This window comes from Phaseolus vulgaris, chromosome 2 (genome assembly GCF_000499845.2).
Source record: "Phaseolus vulgaris cultivar G19833 chromosome 2, P. vulgaris v2.0, whole genome shotgun sequence".
Lineage (NCBI taxonomy): Eukaryota > Viridiplantae > Streptophyta > Magnoliopsida > Fabales > Fabaceae > Phaseolus > Phaseolus vulgaris.
This window is the reverse complement of record NC_023758.2, coordinates 418,811-444,485: the sequence shown is the minus strand read 5'-3', so window position 1 is coordinate 444,485 and position 25,675 is coordinate 418,811. Positions and strand designations below refer to the sequence as shown.

The following is a 25,675-nucleotide window of genomic DNA, read 5'->3' as shown; positions in this document are numbered from 1 at the left end:
TTACTGGAGTTGGAATTTACAAATCTTAAGAAGTGTATTGCTTTCAAAGCATGACGTGCAAATTTAATTTTAACAGTTAATAGTATGGTTCTTTGAAAGTATCAAGGTGTTGACATTTGTTTCGGTTTTTATACTTGTAAGTGATAATGGCATAGGCCGATTTAAATGTTATGTTAACTAGCATTTTCAAAGATTCTTGACTACAAAGAAGTTCAGTCTCAAAGTGGTGCCGAAGTTAGAATCAGTACAAAGTAATTTTATCATTGTATTTTTAAAATAGGTTTTTACTGGAAATTATCAGCTATTTTCCTATTCAAATCCCTTCTACGTCCTAGCTTTTGTAATGCAACATTTGTGGTTGACATCAATGGGGATTTCTTTTTAGACCTCTTAGGAAGGCTTGTTCAGTCCAGGATTGGCTTTCAGATCTGAAATTTACTTTTGGAATGGAAAATCTTGAATCTACTCTTCCTAGAAAGCACTTTCAATTTTGAAAATTTGGGAAATTTCTGTATCACTTAATCCAGAAGAGACAACACAAATATGGAGACTACAATCATGCTCTTCATTCACTACAACCAATACAAAATCAAACTACATGTTTCCAATGGGACCATGTCAGATTCTACACATATTATAACATAAAGTTGATGTAAACATTCTTTTTATCTTGAGTAGACTTTAACTAATTAAGAGTCTATTTTAATTGGTATTAGTTATTAGTTAGGTATATTGTATTATTGGTTGGATCATCTTTCCTTATTATGCTCAATATTTTTAATATAAGTACTAAAAAATATCATTTAAAAAAACAAATAAACAAATATCAATTAGTCATATACATATTTTAAGCATAATTTATCTAAATACTTAGAAAAGTAAATTTGTCCAGTAATCAACAAAGAATTATACCATATAAATAAATAAATAAAAGTCTAATGTTGAAATTAATTGATACACGTCTACATTAAAGTTTTAAATCAAATATGTCAAAAACAATTTTATCTAACTTATCCTTATTTTAGGATTGATGAATATTTTGTTCCGATTGGGTGAGAGTAGGAAAACAAAAGGTGATTTTTTAATTAAGAGAAAAGATTAAAGTTTAAAGAAAATAAGTCTAGAATATTTGATTCTGATGAAAAAATTAAATCAATTGAGTAATATAATAAATTACAAAAAATATTTTAATTTTATATATTTAAGTATATTTTTATAATTTTTTTTATTTATAACTTTTTCATAATTTATCTAATTAATATATTATTGTTAAAGTTGTTGAATATCAAGGGTTCAAGGTATGGTTGATGAAATTTAATGTCTTGTATTTGTAATTTATAAAGAATTTAAAAAAAATGGTTAAAATATTTTTTAAATTGTTTATGGAAAAACTTTATGAAAAGTTAATGGTTTTAATTTATTCTTTTATTAATCAATTAATTAAAAGTTTTAAATTTGTTTTTTACTGATTAAAACATTTATGATATTTTTAGAAATTTGTTTTATATGTTAAAATTGTGTTTTGATATATTTAAAAAAATAATTACAAGGTTTTAACATTTGAAAATAACTGGTTAATTTACTTTAAGTGAAATCAAATAGTGTATTTAATATTTAACATATTGTTTTTCTGATAGTTATCTTCTGGAGACTATTTTATGTGTATCTGAGTTTGTAAAAAGAATTTTTGTTTTTAGAAAAATGTTCCACGGATAAGTGTGCGTTTTCAAATATGTGAGAAAGTGTTCATAATATATTTTTCAAAAGATCTTTCTGATTTTTTTTTTTAGGTTTTGAAACATAAGGATTCTTCTTAATTTTGGGAAACCATAATATCTGGTTGTGTTTTTTTGATTCAGGTATTTTTTTTCTTACTTTTGTTTTGTTTTGGTTTAGGGTGTAATGGTAGATTCAGTTTTTTCTTTTTAAATTGTTTGTGTTAGTGAAAACTATTTTGGTGTGAAGTGGTAATTAGGTGTAGGTTTTTGAAAAAGGGTGAAGTAGTATAAAAAATTTATTGTTTTTTATTATCTTTTATTCTGCTGTTATATATTTGTTAAATATAATATTTAAACTAATTATATTTCGCAAAAGATTTGTTAATTTTTTATAGACCGCTAATAAAAATTAACATCAATTGTTTTTTTAGAAGAATTGGTTGAAATTGATCTGTTGTTTACGGATAATATTCAAATCAATTGTTGTTGTTTTATAATATGTTTAAATTTTGAAACAAGATTTCTCACATTATTTCATATACTTGAAACAATTTTCCTTGTGTGATGATATTGAAACAATTTCTATGTTGAATTGTATTTTTGGTATTGCATTATATAACTAAAATGTTTTTCAATCTATTGATCTTATAAGTATTTGGTAATCTTTTCACTGTTTTTTTTTTCTTGAAATAAAGTTTTTGTGAAAATCTTTCAAGGTTCAATTCATTTCCCTCTTAAAATCTTCCAGGTTCAATTCATAGCCCTTTTATTTCAACAAAAGTAAGTACTAAAAATAATAAAAGTTTTTTATAATTAATTTTTAATATTTTAATAGTTATTTTTCAACTAATAATAACATATTGATGTTGTTTTGCCTTGATATATAATGATACGGTATTATATTCCTGCACATGTTTTTCTTCCTGCTCCTCCCATAATATAAAGACAAAAATAATCCTATTTTTTAAAAAAACTTCAAAATGTATATAAGACTCACACTACTCTTTCTTCTTTGCCCATAAACTGCACACATAGATTCCATTTAGGGTCTCCATCTCTTAGCACAAGAATGTATTTTTTTTTGTGATAGTGGTTGGTGTCTTGGATTATCATTTTCACAAGTATTACAGACAATGCAGCTGGGTAATTTTAAGGAATCAGGAATCCACATTGGTTTTTTCACATTCCAGATTTGGAAGCCATAAATTTTCCATATTAAAGAATCCGTAAATTTTACAGATTGGAAAATCCGTAAATCTTTCAGATCCATCAATCTGTAACAGAAATTAAGCTTCAGAATTCAGCAATCTAGAAATCAACAATTTATTAACAATTTACTTCCAGAATATCTCCTCATCCGGAAAACAACATGATTTACTTACAAATTGATGAATTCGTAGCACACTCTACCACGGTGTCCTTTTTCAAATAAAAGGTCAAGGTCAGTTTCAGGATTTTTAAAATTATGGGGTGCAGGAAGAAAAATGTAGAGGTGCAGGGTGAAGAAGCCTTTATTTTAATGTAACAAATCCAGTTCTTTATAAAGTAACAAATATTATGAAGACTTATGGTAACTAGTTATGCTTTAACACATAAAATCAGTATCTTTCAAGATGTTATCAATCAATTATATGTTGAACTATAATCAATTATTTCCTTGGTTATGCTTTATTTAGACATTACTTTTAATTATATTATTGTTTTGACAACTTAATGTATTTTTTTCTTTATTTACTCATAAAACATGACTTTATTATTTGTATTTTTTAAAATGATGTAACACAAATTTTATTTTAATTATCTGGTGAGATATAATGCATGATAGAAACTATGTTTGTTGTATTTTCTTAGAAAAAAGAGTGTTCAAATTTATCAATTTGGGGTGATTTAAAGGGATGGAAAACATGAAGAGTATATAAAATTACAATTATAAAACAAATTTTGTCTTTGAAATGACATTTATAAATGTTCTTATTCTTTGAAAAATATTTTTGATCCCAATAACACTGCAATTTAATTTAATTTATGTTGAAAATATTTATTTAATTTATAATGTTTCTATTAAAAAAATTACAAGACAAAAAATAATAAATTAATGAGGGGCAAACATTTAAGTTAATAAGAAATTCAATTGGTTTCATAAGGAATCCATATTCTCTGCTGTATTTTTGGTATTTTCTTTTACTTTGCTTTCAAAATACACTAATTTTTATATATTTTAAAATATCAAAATCAATATATTTTATAACTATATCAAAATCAATGTATTTTAAAAGTACAGTGGAAAAACACTAAAACCCCATCAAATATAATCTAATAATTAAGTTTTTTTTTAAAAAAAATTGATGCTAAAATATTTGATATGGTATAATGAATGATATAACTTTGCAAATTGGACACTAATACCTTTTGAGTAGAAAATATAGTTTGAGAGAATTTGATATAATAATTGTGTTGATTGAAAATTAATAGTATTTAATAATTCATAGATCAGTTATGTAAACATGGTACATAATTGATAACAAATATTCAATGTCACTTTTATTGATCTTTATATAAATCCCTCTTCAATGCTTTATTAAGTTTGATATGAAATTTAATAAAAAATGATAACACCAACAATTCTATCAGTTTATGTGACTTTTCACATGGATCTGATTCATGGGTTAATCATTACAAAGAACACTCAACTAAAAGTATCTTTTATAAGAAACTAAAAAAGAAATTACATGAATTGTGTTTGAGATAATATTAGCAATAAACATTACGTGGCTAACGAATATTAGAGATAAAAAAATATTTTATTAGATCTATATGTTAATGTTTTTAACACAAATAATAATTACTATTATTTTTAATTAGGAAATGTTTCAGACATGTTGTTTCAATCTTTGATTTTACAATAATTACTATTATTATCTTTAATAATTACTATTATTACTATTAGGCCCTTGTAATGAGATAAGAAAGGAATAACATATAGTCACTAATAATGAACTAAATAGAACAACTACTTTGCAAATCTTGAAAAAAGTTTTTCTCCTTTTTCTTTACTTCTAACAAAATCTCTTAAAACATTGTATATTCAAAGTTTAATCTAAACTTAGTGAATTTAGTTTTTTTTTTATTATCTTCTAATATATAATATCTAAGTTCAGAGTGACATCTTGTATTTTTAAATATACGTAAACATCTTAAATAGTGTTTAAGTTATAAGTGATTTGTCTAATAAAGAAAGACGACGTAATATGATTGAAAAAAAATTAACATATACAATATTTGTGTTATAGGCAAAAGTATTGTTTTTATATGGGTTGGAAAAGTTTCGTCTTACTAGTTACAAATGTTCCTTGGTGTCGATTCCTAATAGGTCCTAGTTTTCGGTTTGGATTATTAAATACTTAAGTCAATGCTTAATATTCCATGGTTACGAATAATAAATGTTATTAAATATGTACCTTGTCCTGGATATAGTCGAGTTGAGACTATAAAGTGATATGCTTGATCAACATGAATATCATTGTTAAGTTGTCGTACTAGTTAAATATGTTGATTAATTAAATAGGTTAAGTTTGACAGTTAGACAAATATCTTTTCAATGGATCGAGGTGTTCGATTATGTAATATGACTAAATAAGACCAGATACATCTTAGTTCATAAAATACAAGTATCAATAAAATATTAATGATATTATAATTAACTTGACAAAGTTAGTAAAAAATTATACACAATTTTAATATAAAATGAATTAGAATAATTTCTCTTACTTATATATATATATAACCTAATAGATAACATTTTAATTGTGATTTTATTTTTTGTTAAACATTATTATTTTTAGAATTTTAGTATAGCACTTTTCATTATTTGCTCATTGGTCAAATTTTTAGTATAATAATTTTCTAAAACAAACAACAAATATTATGCATGTGTTTTCCATTTTTTTTGAAATCTATTAAAATATAACTTAACCCCCTTTCTACATTACTTATTTTACATACTTAACTTTTGAGAAAAGCTTTTCAAACTATAATTTAGTAGATTAAGTACATAGTTAAACAGTTTCTACCACAATATTCTTTTCTTTTATAAATACAAATGTAAAGTGTAAACAAAGTCACTTAAAAACTTTAAATGAACTGTACTCTTTTTAATAATTGTGAAGTGGGAGGAAGTCTCTTGTTAAATATATAACCATCCCTATTTTTTTATGTTTGAGTTTTAGTATTTAAAAGTGTGACTTGTTACGAGTGGTAAAACATACCAAGTTGATATGTTTTGGTTTGACCCATTACTGATCTGCCAAAAGTAGGACGGGTTAGACTGGTCTGTCAAACTTATACGGATTAATTGGTAACACACCTCGTCATATGTTGGATTGTCGGGCTAACCTACCATTTTTCAATTTTCTTTCCAATGTTTTTTTGTTTTATTTTTATCTATTTATTTGATTGTAGTTATTAATATCACTTTTTGAACAATAAGAATTAAGTAATAAAATTGAATCAAACTTTAATATTCTAATAAAATAAGGTTTAATAAATAACAAAATAAAATAAATATCAATAATACTTTAATAAATCAAATGATATATATAAAAATTAATATAAATAAAATTTTATATAAAATATTGACCATCACAACTTTTTATTAATAACGGGCTAGCATGACAAATTAACGAATTAAACAAATACGTACGGTTCAAATGATTGATTTGTCCCGTCTAAATAATGGTGGATTGAACAAATCCGACCCACATTAACATAAGTTAACAAATTTGCCTATCCCATTACTTCATTTAATTTTATTTCTTTTCTTTTTTATTAACTTTGGTTCTATACTATATGACTAAATTTGTGGTTCACCCAAACCTTTCCAGTAGAACTTGACTTAACAAATTTGCAATATATATATATATATATATATATACTTATTGTATATCCTAAAATAAAATTTCATCAATAATCCATCGAAAACAAAAGTAGCCACATCTTATGTAAACACAAATTTAAAGTTGCATTCAAGGTTAATATATTTTATAATCACAAGAGAAAGCATCTTTTGGATATGAAGAAAATGAACAAAATTCGTGGAGAGAGTGAAGAAGTTGCCTACATTTGAACAAGCATGTGAGAAGAAAATGTCCCTTGAAAATGAGAAGGACAAAAAGTACCACGTACCTAAAAAAAGTAATAATCAAGTTAAAAGTGAAAAAAAAGAAAGTGGATTTTGTTGCATTAGTTGAGAAGTGTAAATACTAGTAGATGACAATAAAGTGGGTGAATAACACACAATGTGAAAAATGAGATGAGAATTAAAAATGTTTGGTTGAAAAAAGATTAAAAAAAAATTGAGATGATAAAAGAAGAAATACTAGAAATAGATGATAAAAGCATTAGAAAATTGTTAGCACGATTCACCTTTCATTCAATTATATTTTTCTTATTACTTTTTTTAAACGTAGGAAATTGAATCCAACTTTTATTTTTTCCTCTAAGAAAACAAACTCAAAGGTGCACAAAAGAAGTAGTGACTTTGTTTATTTTCTATTTATTTAATAAAAATATTTTATTATGTACATGAAAACAATAAAACATCTACTTATATGGAGAAAAGCGAGTTATTTTAAATATTTTTTAACAAAAAGATTATTATTAATAAGTATGATACTCTTCTTAAATAGCATGTCGGAGTCGGATACTCGTGACACCGACACTCATATGACACTTGTAGGACACATATCTATGAAATGTCTAATTCAAAAAGTATTTGTTAGATTTCTGACAATTATAGTACGGTTCTAACACAATTTTAAGAAGGAAAAATACATTAATTTTCTAAAAATTAAACTTATTATATAAAATTTTATTATGATTATAAAAATAAGAAACAAATCATTTTGAATCAGTCATGAAAAACATCTTTTTGCTCTAAAAAATAATCTAGAACATACTTATGCACATAAATCTTTATTGTCAATTTATATAATTCATAATTATAATATATATATATATCCCCTGTTTTACATTTTAAAAATTATACATATCTTTGTGTCAGTGTCTATATCGTACCAGTGTTTGTGCTATCTACACATACATATATTTTTATAAAGTTTTAAAATGAGTTAATATACAATTAAAGCAAACAATATTTGTTACTCATATAGATAATTATATAATTAAAGCTTCCATTCTTCATTTATTTGATAGAACACTTTGAGAAAAATAAAGAAATAAATTTTTTTTTTGAAGAAGTAAATTTGTTCATAAGTGGTGTTATTTTTTATATTATAAGGTTTTAATATAATATAAGCGCCAACGTAGGAATCCACTAAAAGGGCCAAACAGTTTCATAAGCTGTGCCATTAAAGCAGAAGAATAAAATAAATATAAATTTTAATCGCCAAACAGAAAAAAAAAAGTTGTTGGGATTTTCTTAAACATCATGTCAACAAGAAAATACCCAAATGAATATGAATGGTTAATTAAAAATGATATTAGTCTCATTCAGTTAGCAAAACACGCAACGCGTGAGAACCACACCACCTGTCATCCACGTGCCTTATTCTTATATGTTTCTGTTTCAACAAAATAAACAAATAATAATAATATTTATTATTAGTATTTATTAATTTACTAATCATTGTCGTTTCAGCACTCACGCATTGCTGTCCCACATGCACGTGTAGTGTAGCTTTTCAATAGTATTTGAATAATCTTATTATACTTTCCAATATTGCAATTAATAATAATAATGAAATATAATTATAATTTATTATATCGTAAAAAGAAAACAAATAAAAAGTTCGAAATTTCGTTTAGGGCAGAAGAGTCTCAAGTTTTTGTTTTTTAATTTACATTATACTGAAATTATAAGAGGGTACAATTAATTAACAGGAAAAAAAACACAGAAAACAGTTAATGTAAGTGTAAAAAAAGCTGAGAATTTTTTTCTTTTATGTTATAAAAAAAGGTAAAAAAAATAATTATTTTTATAATTTGTATTTGAAGTAATTTTAATTTTGAACTAAAACCAATTATATTTAAATATTATACTTTTAAATTAAATTAGTCGATAATTTAATATTTTTCACTTTACGTAAATTTGATCTGAAATAATTTTAAACACAACGTAAGAACCAACTCTTGTGAAGTTGTTCTAATTTTATAGGAAAAATACACGTGATATTTCCACAACAAATTTAAACATAATAAATGTATATATATATATATATATTTAAGTAACGCCTCTCTAGTTTACGTAGTTATACATGTTGTGGAGGAAACTCAAAAGATGTGACTTATTAATGTCTGACTTGAATGTGATTATGTTTTGGTTTGTGCTGCGTTTATTTGTTAGGACAAATATTTCTTGGATGCTTCGATGAAAATACTTGTCTTAATTACAGTCAGAAAATTAGATTTATGATTACTCATATTTTCCGTGAAGGAATGCGTGTGCTGAAAAATTTGTTAATTTATGATTTATTCATAGATAATCTTTTCATTAGTATAATAGGTTTTCATCTTGTCTGTTCTTAGAATTCTTTATGAATATGTATAGTCTATATATGTATATATGAGTTTTGGTCAAGTCCCCGTATTTATATATATTATTTTTTGAATAATATTTTTAATATGTGATGATAAATGATTGTTGTTACTTGATATGTTAATCTAGTTGAGATCTTATGTTGCAAGTGATGCTTAAACTAACGCATTTTTAGTGTAAAAGATATTTACACAATCACACGCTAATAATCAATTTTAAAATTATATTAACAATGTTTTTTTATCTAATTGACAGCGCATAATTTTTCATACCACTATTTATTCACATAATATAATTTAAAATTTTATTATAATGAAAAATTGTAAGTAGTTAATATTTTGATGAAATTAAAGAATTTATGTAGAAAAAATGGGGGTATTATAGAAATTAAGAGGAGAAGAGAGGGCAGATGGAGAGTTAGGTGCAATCATTCAGAAGAAGGGGCGTGAGTGTTTATCAGAGGTCAGAATCCAGCTCTTACATAAACGTAGCTTGGACTCGTACAGACTTTTTCTCTTCCACTGTAAATTTTGCCTCTCATTTTTTATTATTTATTATTATTAACCAAACAGAAAGCAACAAAGTAAAAGCAAAAGATGCCATGAACACACACACCATCTTCTGACTTAGACCACCAACTGTTACCATAATTCAACCCTCGAAGATTCACACTCCTACTCTTTTTCTTCCCCACTCTTCTACCTTTACGGTTAGTTCACTCCGATTTTCACTACATCACTCTCACTTTTTTTTCACCTCTTCTGCGATTTTCCTTTTTCCATTGCCGATTCTTTCACCTCTGCATTCTGTTCTTTTAATTTCTGCATCGCTCTTCGTTGCTGATCAATTAGTAGGTTTAAAAATAGGTTTAACTATGCCTTTTTCCTTTTCAGTTAATTCCGATAGCATTGCATGAGTTGTTTTGTTAGAGGTTGTGTTTCTGTTAACGGATTCGTCATCGAGTTTCGCTACGGGAGTTGGATTTTGACTGCGGTCGGTTTTTTACACTGATTCAAAGCGGTTTAGGTGACTGTGAATGAGTTGTGCGTAATTCTTTGGAATTGTGGGGGGAGTAAAGGAAAGTGTGCAAGTTAAGAAAATATTATGGCGTTGAGGTATTTATGGCTTGGAAAATGACACGCAAGGTTGTCAGAACATGCATGCTTGTGTTGTGCAACATAAGGCTGTGTTGCTGATGATGTTCACTTTTGTAGTCCTCCAGAAATAATATGCCATATCAGATGTTAATAAACTGTAGAGTGTTTTATAAAAAAAATGTATAGTGTGTTAATCTTAATTAATGCTGATATAACTGACGGTGTTGGTCACACATGGAAACATTTTTTTTACTGGAATAGTGCTTTCTGAAGTAATTAACTGCACATATCTATGTTGTGATGAAGATAATGTTATGCTAGTTTTTATGGAAGAAATATGGTTGGTGATAGGTTTAAAGATAAACAACAGACTGACAGCATGAATTATAATTAGGTTTAGATATGTGGTTCCTATGTTATAGATTTTAGTTGATAAATGCCATTTTTGCGATCAAAACCTTGCAGCAATGTGATTCCTTTTAGATTAGGTTTTCAAGAATTTATAATGGCTACAATGGTTAAATTGGATTTTAGTCACTAAACATTATGATCCGTTGTTTACTTTACTGGGTTATATATACTACTATATTACCCTTCTCACGTTTTATGCATCTTAGGGTAACTATCATATTGATGAGTGTCCGAACCAATGTCCACAGTGCTTTATTGTTTTTAAATTTTAGATTTATTATAATATATGATAGACAGATTTAAGGAAAACTTGCAGAAGAGGGTTTTTCTTTACTCAACACATCAGATTGACCCACTCACTCTCTTACAACTTACAAGGCTTTAGTAGAGTGTCCTTTCTCATTTTTCATGGTTTGCTTGCAAATTTCTTAATCGGAAAAGTTCTCAGTGAATTTTGTGAAGTATGATATAATTTCCTTTGTGAACATTAAGAATTTAACTTGAACTTTTACTAGCTTCACATCCTAATTTAGCTGTTTCACGATAACCTTCTTGTTTTTCTTATTTTTGATATCTCTTTTGTATTTAGTTGCAGAATAAATGTATAAAAGTGACTTCCTTGAGGACCAATCCCTATGGAGGTAGCTTTCAGAAATAAATTCTTGGTACTTTCCACTGAGCTGGTTGAAACTTTACATTTAGTCTGATTTCTACTGATGAATACTTGGCATAGGTGATGCACTTTGTGGTAATGCATTGGAACCTCTGGTGCTGCCTTCTTTTGGGATATCTTCATGTATATTGTATGTCTCTCAGTTCAGGACATCACTTGAATAGGAGTACTGGCTTAGAGAGCTGGTTGGGTTTTTCTGGATCACTTATGCGAGATGATTCTCAACTCCAGGATTCTGCATTTGTTGATACATCAACTTTGTCATTCCCATTGAACGTCTTTGTCACTTGCGAGGACTTGGCAGGTGTAGGATCTTTTAATACTACGTGCTTGCTAAGCTCAACTCATTATTTAAAATCTGATATTAACATTTATGGTGTTGGAAACCTGGAGTTACTTTCTGATGTGTCACTTTTATGCCCCGTGGAAGGGTGCATGATATCAGTCAATGTGTCCGGCAACATTAAACTTGGTCAAAATGCGTCTATTGTTGCTGGTTCTGTGGTTTTATCTTCAGCCAATCTGACTATGGAATACAATTCTTATATAGACTCATCATCTTTAGGAGGGTCACCACCTTCCCAAACTAGTGGCACTCCTGTTGGCAATGATGGAGCTGGTGGAGGGCATGGTGGGCGTGGTGCATCTTGTTTAAAAAATAATAAGACAAACTGGGGTGGTGATGTTTATGCTTGGTCTACGTTGTCTGAACCATGGAGTTATGGGAGCAAGGGTGGTGGGAAATCTACTAAAAAGCAATATGGAGGAAATGGTGGAGGGCGTGTTAAGCTTCTAGTGAAGGACACTTTATACGTAAATGGATCTATTATTGCAGAAGGAGGAGATGGAGGGTCTGATGGGGGAGGTGGCTCTGGTGGAAGTATATTGGTTCATGCTGTGAAGCTGTGAGTATGAACTTCTTGTTAGTCTACGAACTTATACCTGTTTTTTCATTTGACGACTTTAAATGACTATTTAGGGGACGATAGCTATTATTTGAAGATAGAAGTGCAGTTTACTTTTGGCATTTAATTACTTCTATGAACAGTTATCACATCATAGCTAATAGTTTTATCACATATAAATGATTTTCGAAGTTCAGATGATGAGAAAATAGCAAATGTTGGTAATTTTTTTTGATGATATTGATGGCAGAAAATTGTAGCTTTTGTTGATGTTGGCATACTGCCTAGTATTCTATTTATATGGATCTGCCTTGGCATTTGGTATGGTCAATTACAATTGCAGAGGTAGTATTCTTTTTCTTTTGAAGAATTTGGATGTTTTTGGAAATGTCTTGTCCTTGCTGGAGGTTTGAGTTGTTTCCAGTTTTTAAAAGTGCCATGTCTACATTGAAGGCTTTGTAGGGAACTAATACATGTTATATAGTGAATTGTGCATGTAACTTTCTTTTCAACTTTATTTTTCGTGGAGTGTAGGAAGGGGTATGGTACCATCAGTGCTGCTGGTGGGACAGGATGGGGTGGAGGGGGTGGAGGAAGAATATCACTTGATTGTTACATCATACAAGAAGATTTAAATATTACTGTTCATGGTTAGTTCTATTTCACACCTGTACATGGTAATTATACCAATGATGACTCTTGCTTAATCTTTTATTCTACTGTAAGGGTGTTAAGGTTAAATTATGTGAATCGAAATACCAAAAATTATAATATTTTTTTGAACAAATAAAGGTTTTCAGTTTCAGTTTTCAATGTGAACATAAGCAAACCTTCCTGTTTTTGCTATTATGTTAAAAGATGGTGTCCAGAACCTATTCAACTAGGAAACCTCCTAATTTCTCAGATTTACCATGGAATTTTGATTTTTTTTTGGAAGCTTGTTCTCCTGATTTAGATTCTGGAATCTATCCATCATTATTCCTGATTACAGGCACACAGTCTAAATTTTTTGGTGGTGCTGAGAATATGCATTTGATAATATATGTTCTTTTAATAAAGTTTTTTTGGTTGTGATAGTTGTATCAAATTTTTTCAAATCAAGTAACCTGCAAGGGTGCTGTTTTCTTCATCTGGATAACAAGAAGGAGCTTATACACAATACATGCAATTGTTGTGACAGGAGGTTTGAGTATTGGCTGTCCTGGGAATTCTGGAGCAGCTGGCACGTATTTCAATGCACATTTACTAAGTTTGAAAGTTAGCAATGACAATGTCACAACAGAAACTGAGACTCCTTTGCTTGACTTCTCAACCAGCCCTTTATGGTCAAATGTTTATGTGGAAAATAATGCAAAAGTTTTGGTTCCGCTTGTGTGGTCCAGAGTTCAGGTAGCAAATTATACTCATTACATACTGTACCAACAAACAATCTTGATCATGGAGTCACCATTTCATTTCTTTTTTTTATATATTTCTCGTGCTTTAGAAAATTCTTTGCATGATAGAGAACTTAAGCTCATGACAGTTCTGATCCGCTGAAGCATTTGGTAGCAATAGTTTTCTTGCACAAAGGATTAAGAAAGATATCGGCTGAAGTTTTTTTCTTGTAATATTACATTTTCTTTTGTCTTTGAAAACAATTTTATTGATATATTTTATAATTTTCTTTATTAATCATTGCTATGTTTAACCATTGGAGCCAAATGGTTATATTTGTTTGAATTCTCTAATTATGAAGGTGAGAGGCCAAATTAGTGTATACAGTGGAGGAAGCTTAATCTTTGGGTTGTCTGATTATCCAATTTCTGAGTTTGAGCTTGTTGCAGAAGAGCTTTTATTGAGTGATTCTATCATAAAGGTATGTTTTCTGATTCAATGTATTTTTTCTGTTATAAAGTTCTTTTATCAATCAATAATATAGGTGTCACTTATTTTGAACTGCTATTTCTTTGAGTTGTAGTATCAACTTGTAATTTGACTATTTAGCCTTTAATATATGAAGGTTTTTGGTGCATTTAGAGTTTCTGTTAAAATGTTACTCATGTGGAACTCCACAATGCAAATTGATGGTGGTGAAACTACTGTTGTGACTGCTTCAGTGCTTGAAGTGAGAAATCTAGCTGTTTTAAGGGTATACTACTCTTTAATCTTTATTCAAAGTTATGCAGTATTCTTGGTTATAGAACCATATTTTATTCCTGGTGGTTTGGAACTTCCATTATAATACTAGTTTCTTGCCTTCACAGCAAAATTCTATCATTAGTTCAAATACAAACTTGGCTTTATATGGTCAAGGACTACTACAATTGACTGGTGATGGCGATGCAATCAAAGGCGAGCGATTATCCTTGTCTCTCTTCTATAATGTAACTGTAAGAAATTATCTTCACAAGGACTTTTGTAGTTTTTATATTTTTTGAAGTGGTTATTAGAAATTTAAATTATTTTTAGGGCTCTCCCAAAAGTTGATTGAAGTGTTGTGAGTGGAAGTAAATATGTAGATGGTTTTCCTCTTCAATAGATATTTGTTTACAATTTGGTTATCCTAGAATTCGGACTTAGAATCTAACTCAATCCCACAAAAACTAGCTTATAAGATGAGAATGCTTAAACCTTAGTAGGGGTATATCGATTTATCGATGTGAGATTTCAACACCACCTTGTGCCTAGGATTGAATATCTAGAGTGTGGACAAAAATGTGGGTGGCCCAATAATACAACCCTCTTGTGCCTAGAATAAATATCTAGTGAAGTGTAGACAAATATGGGTTGCCTAATTACATTTATAGGATAGATAATGATACCATCTTGTAACTTGGGATTATGACTCAATTCAACCCTACAAAAATTGGCTTGTAAGTTGTGGACTATCCAAGCCTTATATTAGGTCAACGGGTCAATTTAGCTTGATTTAAAAGAAAATAAAGAAATAAATAAATACAAAATTAATTCTAAATCGAAAAATTAAAAAATAACTACTATCTCTAGTCGTGAGATCTAGAGTAAAATATGTATTTTTAAAATTTTAGTCAGATGAATGAAATTGATTTTAATTTTTAGATAGAGATTTGATATATAAATTTTAATAAAAGAATATTACTTTCATTTTTTTAATTATAGTTATTATTTTTAATTGTAGTTGTTGTTTTCAATTTTTTTTAATTATAGTTATTATTTTTAAATTTTTTTAACTATAGTTATTATTTTCAAATTTTTTAATTATATTTATTATTTTCAATTTTTGTAGCTGCATCCAAACCTGTTTCATTTCATGGGTTATGTGGGTTGGTCGCTTTAATGCAGTTTTGAAGTGTGGACCGGTGTAGGTGGTTCAATAATAACACCCTCTCATGCCTTGTATTAGACCTGTAGAGCATAGACAAGCATGGGTGTCTTGATGATGGATTTAAGATAAATTCTGATACCATCTTATAATTTTGTCTTTAAGGTCTAACTTAACTCCTTTAAACCAGTTTGTAAGATAAAAATTATCCAAACCTTATATGAACTAGTTTGGTTGTATCTCCAATTGATATTCTCAACAAGTTATATGCCAACTTTAAATTAGAAGAAATGAGTAAAGAATATGTTTAGTTTTGATGAATCATTGATTTAAACTTTACTAATGATACATGAATATGTAGACTAAGTTAAAACCAAAAAAAATGAAAGAATGAAGCTACATTTAAAGTATTAAAAACTGGACTTCAAGCCTAACTCAACCTCATAAAATTGGCTTATAAGGTGAGGTTTGCACTCACTTATAAACTATGAAATGTCCTAATCTCTAGTCGATATGGGATCTCCAACATAGAGTATGATCCTAATTACATAATTTACAGTAGATCTCTTAAGAATAGACTATCTTCATAGATTCAAATCAAATCTGATATAACTATAAAAAAATCAAGTAAATCAAATCTGTATCATATATCCTGGGATATCTTTGTTGTCTATGCAATATCTCAACGTCTAAACTCCTTCAGACAATTGTGTTATGTCACTGTTTCTCATATTCATGAATTTTCCCCTTTGAAGTTGCATTTAGATGCAGCATTTCAATTAACAGTGTTGCTCTTGCGACAGGTTGGTCCAGGTTCTTTACTTCAAGCTCCTTTGGATGATGATGCCAGTAGAGGCATGTAAGTATGATCACTTTCTAGTTGCATTGCTTGAGTAAACAATTTCCATCTGGCCGGTTTGGAAACTCTAAATTTAATCCTATTTATTGGTTTTTATAATTATGTTTGTAGGGTGACTAAGCATCTTTGTGACACACAGAGATGCCCAATGGATTTGATAACGCCACCTGACGATTGTCATGTCAATTATACACTCTCCTTCTCACTGCAAGTAAGATTTGCTAAGTAATAGGAAAACTGATACTTTTAGATGTATTTCATTTTAAAAAATTAATATCTTTTCTTATGTTTTTACACTCTTGGAATTAAGAACCAATTTTAATCCCACCCACCTATGTTGCATTTAATTCAATAATCTAATTTCTAAAAAATGAGTATTCATAACTATTTAACAAATTTTTTGCATTTGCATTTATTTTTCTACGTATATTTGTGTATCGTCAATGTGTTATGAGTTTTATAGCATGAAATAACATCTTTCTCTCATTGCCACTATCATTTCTAATTCAATCTACTTCTTTTATTGGGATTTTGTGATTGGGTCTACATAGATACAACAAAATATTGCTGTTATAGTTGAACATTATGGTGAATTCTTATGATTTTTTGCAGATTTGTCGTGTTGAAGATCTTCTTGTAAATGGCATTATGAAGGGAAGCATAATTCACATTCACAGGGCAAGAACTGTGATTGTTGATACAGATGGTATGATTACAGCATCGGAATTAGGTAATTAAAACGTTTTGGGAGATATTTTTCTATACATTTTCTGTTCTTCTAATTAAAATGTTTACTTAACTAGTAAAAATGCTAATTACCATGAAAGGATAGTATTAAGATTTTGATTAGATAGTGACCCTTTTCAGGTTGCACTGAAGGTATTGGTAAGGGAAACTTTTTGAATGGAGCTGGTGGTGGTGCTGGACATGGTGGAAAAGGAGGATCAGGATATTTCAATGGGAGAGAGAGTATTGGTGGTAATGACTATGGAAATGCGATTCTTCCATGTGAATTGGGTAGTGGAACTGGGGGCCCAAATGAGTCGTATGGGCATGTTGTTGGAGGCGGAATGATTGGTAATTAGTTTAATATCTACCGTGATTTTGTATGTTTGATGTAAAGGATTCTCCAAATTATTTATGGCTTATTAACATGGATGCAGATGGCTACGAATGCTATATCTGTTGGTGCTTCTATTCATTATACGAAGGCAAATATCTATTTTTTTTGTGATATTCTCTGATTACTTAATTTTTGTTTAATCTTGGCTAGTGATGGGATCCATTCAGTGGCCACTTTTGAGACTTGACCTTTCCGGAACCTTGAGGGCTGATGGTGAAAGCTTTAGCAAATCAATAACAAGCAGTGATGGTTCTTTGATGGGGGGTCTAGGTGGAGGTTCTGGTGGAACAGTCCTTCTTTTCCTTCAAGAGCTTAGGCTCTTGGAGAATTCATCCCTATCTATTGTTGGGGGCAATGGTGGCCCTGTTGGTGGTGGTGGTGGAGGTGGAGGTCGAATCCATTTCCATTGGTCAAAGATTGGTATGGAGGAAGAATATGTTCCTGTTGCAAGTATTAGTGGCACCATGAATAACAGGTATGCATAATCATGTCTTTGTTAATGACTGTAGAATTGGGGAACATAATAGATTATTACTGCTTTTTTCGTGGGCCAAATATTGTTAAAGGACTAATGTGGGGACGTAATTTTTGGAGGACCAAATTCAGGGCTCACTCATTTAAGGAACTTGAATGTTGAAATATGGTCATTGTAAATAATTTAATCAGCACCATGGTAAAATGGGGATGTACATTTTCTTTAAATAAACTTTGGTGAGAAACATTATCTCTTTCTTCATATGATTTTAAACAGGGGAGGTGCCGGGGACAAGGATGGCCATCACGGACAAGAGGGCAGTATAACTGGGAAAGCTTGCCCTAAAGGTCTTTATGGAATTTTCTGCGAGGTTTGCTCCTATAGTTTTTCTTTTCCCTTTTTTTTCCTTCTCATACTTGGGTTTGCTTAGACTGTTAGAGATATTTACCTATCACTTATGTGATAAGTTAAGTGTTAGGTACTAAAGATATATCGTACAGAGATGAAGATTCACTGCAGCAGATTTCTGACATGTATCATGGTTATAACCATGCCTTGAATCTGCTTAATGAAAGAAATACAGAACCGGTAAGAAAAATAGACTAGGTAGTTATAGTGTCAAGTCTCCTTGATGTCCTAGCCTATTCTAGTGTACCCCTCATTATCATCACTCAACGTACACCCACTAACGGAATTACTCTCTTGCTACCCTCCTTATTCCCTATTCAACAGTGAGTTACCCGGTGGGTAATCTTCCATTCTCTCTCTTGGTAACGATCCCCTACATTGTGACCCCTTTCCTTCAGTTCACACTAGCTATTTTAGGGATCCTATTTTTAAACAAACAATATGCAAAGAAGTCGGTGATTTAGCAGGTATTTCAAATCTTTGTTAATTTTTTTCATTTTGTCAAAAGTCAATTTGGAAAAAACATTAAAAGAATAAAGTCCAATAATGATACTAAATATGTGTATCATGAATTCTCCAAATTTTTATTCCTTAATGCTATTGTTCAAGTTGAAAGAAGAGGATTGAATATATTTCTGAATGTATTTACAATTGTGATTACAGTCTAAATTTATAGACTATTTACTACCTAATTAAGGAAAGAAATAATAGGTGATTAAAGCAAGAAATAATAGGTAATTAAAGCTATACAAATCAAATCAAATCACCAAAAGATATTAAATCTATCCTAATAAATAGAAAACAGAATCTGCACTAATTATGAAATAATTATCTCCTAATTATGCAACAGTTCATGAACTAACATGTGTTAACACTCCACAACAAAATAGGGTTGCAGAAAGGAAGAATCATCATCTAGTAGCTAGAGTTTTTTCTGGATATTTGTTCCTAGAACATATTGGAAAGAGGTTGTGTTAACTGCCACATATCTTGTCAACATGTTATCTATTCTTGTCTTTAATGACATTAGTCCTATTGAGTCTCTTGTCTTTTGTTTCCTCTTCTCCCTTATTGTCAAGTCTACTTTTTGTGGGTCTTTGATTGTGTTGTTTTTGTTCACTAATGGTACCAAATTATATCCTAGAGCTCTTAAATTGATTATCCTTCAAACTAAAAAGGGGTACAAATGTTATTACGCTCAGAGTTGGTGTGTCTTTATCACATGGATGCCACTTTTTGAAACAAAATCCCTTTTTGTGAGCTCTCCACTTCAAGGGTAGAGGAGCTCTCTTTCTTGTCATTACCGTATATTTTGTTGTAGGATGTTCAAGATCTAATTTGTGGAGCCACCACAAACGGGATTCAACCAATTGATAGTAAGGAAGTAGACAAATTCTTTTGGCAAAATATATCTAAGAAGACAACCCACTTTGACTTAGGAGCAATACGATGTTTTTGACTCGGAGGTGAGTAGTCCTGAAGATAACAGTGACGAGGTCAGTGTTATTGAGAATTCACCCATTTCCTTGAGAAAGGGAAAACGATTGTGTTAAATATCCTATTTTTCAATATGTTTGCACTGGGAATCTCTCAAATGGAATTTGAAGCTTTATTGATGTCAACAAAATTCCTAGCTTAGTCCAAGAAGTTATAAAAAGTGAACATTGGACCCAAAGCTGTGAGAGAGAAGATGAATGCTAGAAAGAGACTCAACACAGGAGATTGTTGACAAACCAAGACACAAAAGGGACGTAAGGTGCAAGTGGATGTTTACGATGAAATATAAGGCAAGTGGGTTAGTAGACACGCACAAAGCTAGTTTGGTTGCAAAGGGATACTCTTAAACTTATGGAATTGACTATAAGGATACATTTGTCCGAGTAGTGAAGATGAATATTGTTTAAGTTCTTGTTTTAGCAACTCATTTTTGTTTGGACTTACATAAATAGGATATGAAGAATGCCTTTCTTCATGGAACTTTAGAAAAAGAAGTGTATGTGGAGTTTCCTCAAGGATTTGAAATTCATAATTAAAGGAATAAGGTATGCCTCATAAAGAACACCTTATATGGTCTTGAGCAATCTCCAAGAGCATGGTTTGGGAGATTTGCAAAAGCAATGGTTTCCTTAGGATGTAAACATAGCCATGGAGATTGTATTTTATACATAAAACATTTTCTTACAAGTAAACTTACTATATTGTTGGTCTATGCTGATGGTGTGATATCTGTCGGAAATGATGAAACAAAGTAATTGACTTTAAAGGAAAAATTGGTCACCTAATTTGAAATGGATGAGTTGGAAAACTCATGTATTTCCGTAAAGTAGAGTTTGCTTATTAAAAAAAGGGGACTTTCATCTCCCAAATAAAATATGTATTTAATCTCCTCAAAGAAACATGAAGCTGAGATGTACAACCTTAGGAGTTCCTATTGAACAAAATCTTCAAATTGGAAGTGAAGATAACTTTTCTATAGAGAAGACCTAATATCAGAGATTGGTAGGAAAACTAATTTATTTATTACACATGAGACCAGACATTGCTTATGCAATTAGTGTGGTAAGTCAATTCATGGATGATCCAAGAGAAAGACACATGCAAACAATTGACAAAATTCTTTAGTACTTGATGTCTAGTCTGGGAAAGGGGCCACTGCTCAAGAAAGAATATGCTTTGACCCTGAAGATATATGCTGATACAAACTATAGAGGTTTTGTTACTAACAAAAATCTACCTCTGGATACTGTATGTTTCTAGTAGAGAGTCTGGTGATCTAGAGACAAAAAATAGGATAGTGCATAAGCTAAATTTTGAGTCCTTGCTCAATGTGTGTGTGAAGGACTCTGGATGAAGATTATGTTAGATGACCTTAGAATAAAAGTTGACATCCTTATAAAATGGTACTGTGATTACAAGTCAGCTACGAGATTGCTCATAATTGAGTTAACATGCTGGGACCAAACAAGTACTTCATCAAAGATAATCTTGATAGAGATTTGGTGGTTTCAACCCATGTCCCAACGGGACCCCAATCAGTAGACATCTTCCGTACGAGACTTTCACATAGTAGATTCTAAGATCTCGTAGGCAAGTTAGGAATGTTGATATTCATTTATCAACTTAAGGCAAAGTGTTGTAATAGGGTATTATTTGGATAAAAATATTGTAATTAGGAACAAACCTAAGAATATTCACATTCTTTCCATTAGATTTGATTTTCTATTTTAAGAGGATGTGATTGTTACAAGTAGAGGAGTCGAGAATGTAATTAGTATGATTGTAATTAATACAAGTAGAGGAGCTGAACTGTGATTCATTGTCATGGTTTGTGTGGGTAGTTACATTCTTTAGGCTAAAATATACGTTTGGTCCATATATCCTTTTACTAAAATTCATTTTGGTCCTTTATCTCTAAAATTTGTGTCATTGTTGTCTTGTTGAAATACAGGGTTCTTTTGAATGTGACATGATTTTGAATCATTTTTTGATTGATTCAAAACCAGAAACTTGTCCCACTATATTCACTTACATGAGAATTGTGAAACCCAACTAAAAGGCCGCAAGCATGGTAAAACTTGCATGAAAAATGTCTCATGATTACAGAAAACCTGAAAAGTCTAATATCAGATTCCTTTCCAGATGGAATTTTCTTCTCATGCGATTTGCACCATTTTTTTTGGCTTGTTTTTGTTTGAACATTAGTTGACATTTATAGTTCTGTTGTAGGTAAATCTATTTAGACAAATTTGATGTCTTTGTCTGAATCCCTTGATTTTTGCAGCAGATAATATTTCCTTGTACAGTTTTAATTACATAATTAGGAGATTTAATTACATTCCAGAATTAGGAGGATTAATAGGCTTACAATATATTTTATGTTTATTGTATTGGATCATTGTTTCTGAATTGTAGGGATATATTATATCCATCATAAATTTGGATGTTCCGTTATTAAGTTTTTGATTTTATTTAAGAGAAATTGCTCATATATAAATATCATCAGAAACAGTTTTTCTGACATGGAATATCAACGCTCTAAAATCCTTGGGAGCCTGTGTAATCTCTTGTGTAGCTTGCATTGATGCAAAACCACACTCCCTTTCTTTCTTCCCCTGTATTCACCTGTGCAGCCTGCATTGCTGCAACACCACAACCCATAAATATGGTTATACCTTCTTCCTTTAGGTCATCCATCATTCAGTATCCTAGAAATTATGTTTCCTAGTTTATTTAAAGAAGTTGACATACAAATGTTTCATTGTGATACTTGTGAATTTGCAAAGCACAAGTGTGTTGCCTTTCCCTCTAGTAATAAAAGAATGGTTGTTTCCTTGATTTATTTTGTAGATAATATTTCCTTGTACAATTTTAATTACATAATTAGGAGATTTAACTACATTCCATAATTAGAAGATTAATTAGATTTATTGTACAAGATCATTGATCCTGAGTTAGAGATAAATTATATCTATCATAAATAGGATTTTCCGTTATTAAGGCTTTGTATTCTATTTAAGAGCAATTGCTCCTCTATGAATTTCATAACAGTTATTCTGATAGTCTTGAACATGTTAACGACTAGTTTAAAATTGTCACAAAATGAAAAATATTCACTGTTTCGGAAGGACAACAATGATCCAGATTTGAGATATAAATGATAGAATTGAATCTCTTAACAAATATTGGAATAATGCGAATCTTAGTAAAACGGGACCAAAATTATATTTAGCCTGTAATTTACATGTGTGCTTCTAGTATCTCTGCTTTCGGTTGTTTGAGCTTATAATATAAAATATTACTGAATTTAAGTGTCTGTCTTTTTGAATATCAAGAGAAATTATGCATTTTGTATCTTGCCCAAGGCTGCTACCACATTGACAAAACAATTGGGCTTTAGGGATCATCAATAAAAAATATTTTTTTCCAGTAGATTTTGTTTGAACCAAATCTGTCACAAATCTAATAGTTCTTGCACCTGCACTGGATGCTTACTATCTGAAAATTTGTTAAACTATGCAAGTGATTTTACAGGAATGTCCTATTGGTACTTACAAAGATGTTGATGGTTCTGAGGAAGATCTTTGCATTCCTTGCCCTCTTGATCTTCTTCCAAATCGTGCAAATTTCATATATAAACGAGGTATTTTGGATGATATAACTTGGCTATTCATGCCTAAGATTATGTTATATCTCAAATTTTTAGGATGGTTCTTTTCATTTCAGGGGGTGTTACAAAACGGTCTTGTCCATATAAATGCATATCAGACAAATATCGAATGCCAAATTGCTATACACCTCTAGAGGAGCTCATTTATACATTTGGGGGTCCCTGGCCATTTTCAGTAATGTTATCATTCATTTTATTGCTCTTGGCTCTGCTACTAAGTACTTTGAGAATCAAGTTGATCGGTTCTGGTGCATATCATAGTTCAAGTTCAATTGAACACCATAATCATCACCGTTTTCCATATCTTCTTTCCCTTTCTGAGGTATTCTTCTGATAAGAAAATTTCTACTGTTAATTAGTCCATAGTATTAATTGAGCCTTAACACATCACTCTGGAAAATGCATTATAGCGTTGTTGTTTGGAAACCAGGTCCGTGGAGCTAGAGCTGAAGAGACTCAAAGTCATGTACACAGAATGTACTTTATGGGTCCTAATACTTTTAGAGAACCCTGGCATCTTCCTTACTCACCTCCCCATGCTATAATTGAGATTGTGTAAGAGCAACTGCATATTGAATTACGCATACATGCATGTTGTGGATCCTGAAGTCATATTGCTTTATATGCATGGTTGTGTGGTGATAAATACTGGAAACGTATTATTTTAGCTTAAATCATTGATCTACGTTGTTCCTGTATATCGAGTACATATGAATAGTACATATTATTGATTCAATGTACAAAAGGACATCTAAGTTTTGGTAAAGATCACATGGTTAAACAGTTGTAATCAATCGATCACAAGTTCACAACAGCTGTAATAGACAACTAACTAACTAAATCAGTTACAGAAAATTGATAACCGTCTACTATAATAATATTTACAGTTTTATTTGATACAATGGAGTTACTCACTCACATCCCCCTGCAAACTCAAGGTGATTGGGAAACTAAAGAATGCTCTTTTACCTTTAGTTTGCACTTAAGAAAACAAAATCTAGTAGTTGACAAAGGCTTAGTAAACAGATCAGCCCACTGATCTTGATCAAGAATGTGCTGTAAAACTAGTTGCTTGGCAACAACCTTCTCTTGAACAAAAAACACAGGGTGTTTCTTGCACCCCGTCAAATTTTTTCTATGCTCCCCATCAATTAGGTGGAATGGCCAGAATGTCCCATCTAATTCATTATCATTCTGGAAAGCTCTTTCCGGACCTTACTCTGGAAAATTTATTCCGGAAAACACATTCCAGAATGTATATAATACATTTCGGAAATTCTGTTCCAGAAAATGTTTTCTGGGAATATATTTTATGAACTCTGAAAAGTATGTTATGGAAATATTCCAGAAAAAGTAATCTAGAAGTCATTTTTAAAAGGGGTAAAACAGTTTTTTCAGAGATTGATGGGGTGTAGGGAGAAATTTGTTGGGGTGCAGTAAGAAACACCCAATAACACATCAAGTTTCATGTGTTTTGTCCTAGAATATACTGGATTACGAGTCAAATTCACAGCATGGAAATATGTAATACTGGATATTAGGATTAATTAGATTGATTTTCTATTTATGTTAGTTATTAGTCAAAGACAGGGTAATTGAATATTCTGTAAATATGTCTTCAATATTTTGTAATTATGTTTTTCCCCTATAAATTCACAGAATTTATCTTATGCTTTCTTTTTTCTCTTTCTCAACATGGTATCTAGAGCCTAACAAGAAGCTGTTTGTAGGATATCTGATGAAGATTTTTTTTTTTTCTATCCTGTCACTGTTCTGGCAATACACCTCCCACTACATTTTTCCCACCGATTTCACCACCGGTCTATTCTGAATAACACTATCGGTATCAATTCCTCAAGACCGGTCTACCCTGCTGGTCTAGCCATCGGAGGTTTCACATGCTGCCTCCCTCTGCATGTTTCTCCCACACGGAATAACTAGCAGCAAGCTGATAACAAACTAATATGCTAACAGTAACAGTCTTCTTTGATACATTGGAGTAAT

At 30.4% G+C, this 25,675-nt stretch overlaps 1 protein-coding gene across 8 annotated transcripts; it reads left to right on the top strand.

The window, feature by feature from the left end:
* Positions 1 to 9,673: 9,673 nt before the first annotated feature.
* Positions 9,674 to 24,314, top strand: LOC137809961 (uncharacterized). 8 transcript variants are annotated; one of them, XM_068611035.1, is made up of 18 exons: positions 9,674 to 9,979; positions 11,374 to 11,419; positions 11,512 to 11,755; positions 12,002 to 12,356; positions 12,891 to 13,006; positions 13,537 to 13,745; positions 14,095 to 14,214; positions 14,359 to 14,487; positions 14,603 to 14,728; positions 16,443 to 16,498; positions 16,610 to 16,709; positions 17,111 to 17,228; positions 17,366 to 17,575; positions 17,772 to 18,096; positions 18,373 to 18,466; positions 23,536 to 23,644; positions 23,728 to 23,993; positions 24,102 to 24,311. In XM_068611035.1, exons 2-18 carry the CDS (start codon positions 11,414 to 11,416, stop codon positions 24,228 to 24,230), a joined length of 2,712 nt encoding a protein of 903 aa, XP_068467136.1. In that variant the 5' UTR covers positions 9,674 to 9,979; positions 11,374 to 11,413; the 3' UTR covers positions 24,231 to 24,311. The 8 variants fall into 8 exon arrangements, with proteins under 8 accessions (XP_068467136.1, XP_068467132.1, XP_068467131.1 ...); XM_068611038.1 differs by having other exon boundaries at positions 9,840 to 9,979; positions 11,368 to 11,419; positions 12,017 to 12,356; XM_068611034.1 differs by having other exon boundaries at positions 9,840 to 9,979; positions 11,368 to 11,419.
* Positions 24,315 to 25,675: the final 1,361 nt, after the last annotated feature.

What these genes read in the sequence shown, in the direction of transcription:
- LOC137809961 (XM_068611031.1), top strand. An exon ending in CACTCTCCTTCTCACTGCAA is followed by an intron (nt 16,710 to 17,110) that starts GTAAGATTTGCT and finishes GATTTTTTGCAG; the next exon opens with ATTTGTCGTGTTGAAGATCT. An exon ending in AGTGGCACCATGAATAACAG is followed by an intron (nt 18,097 to 18,372) that starts GTATGCATAATC and finishes GATTTTAAACAG; the next exon opens with GGGAGGTGCCGGGGACAAGG.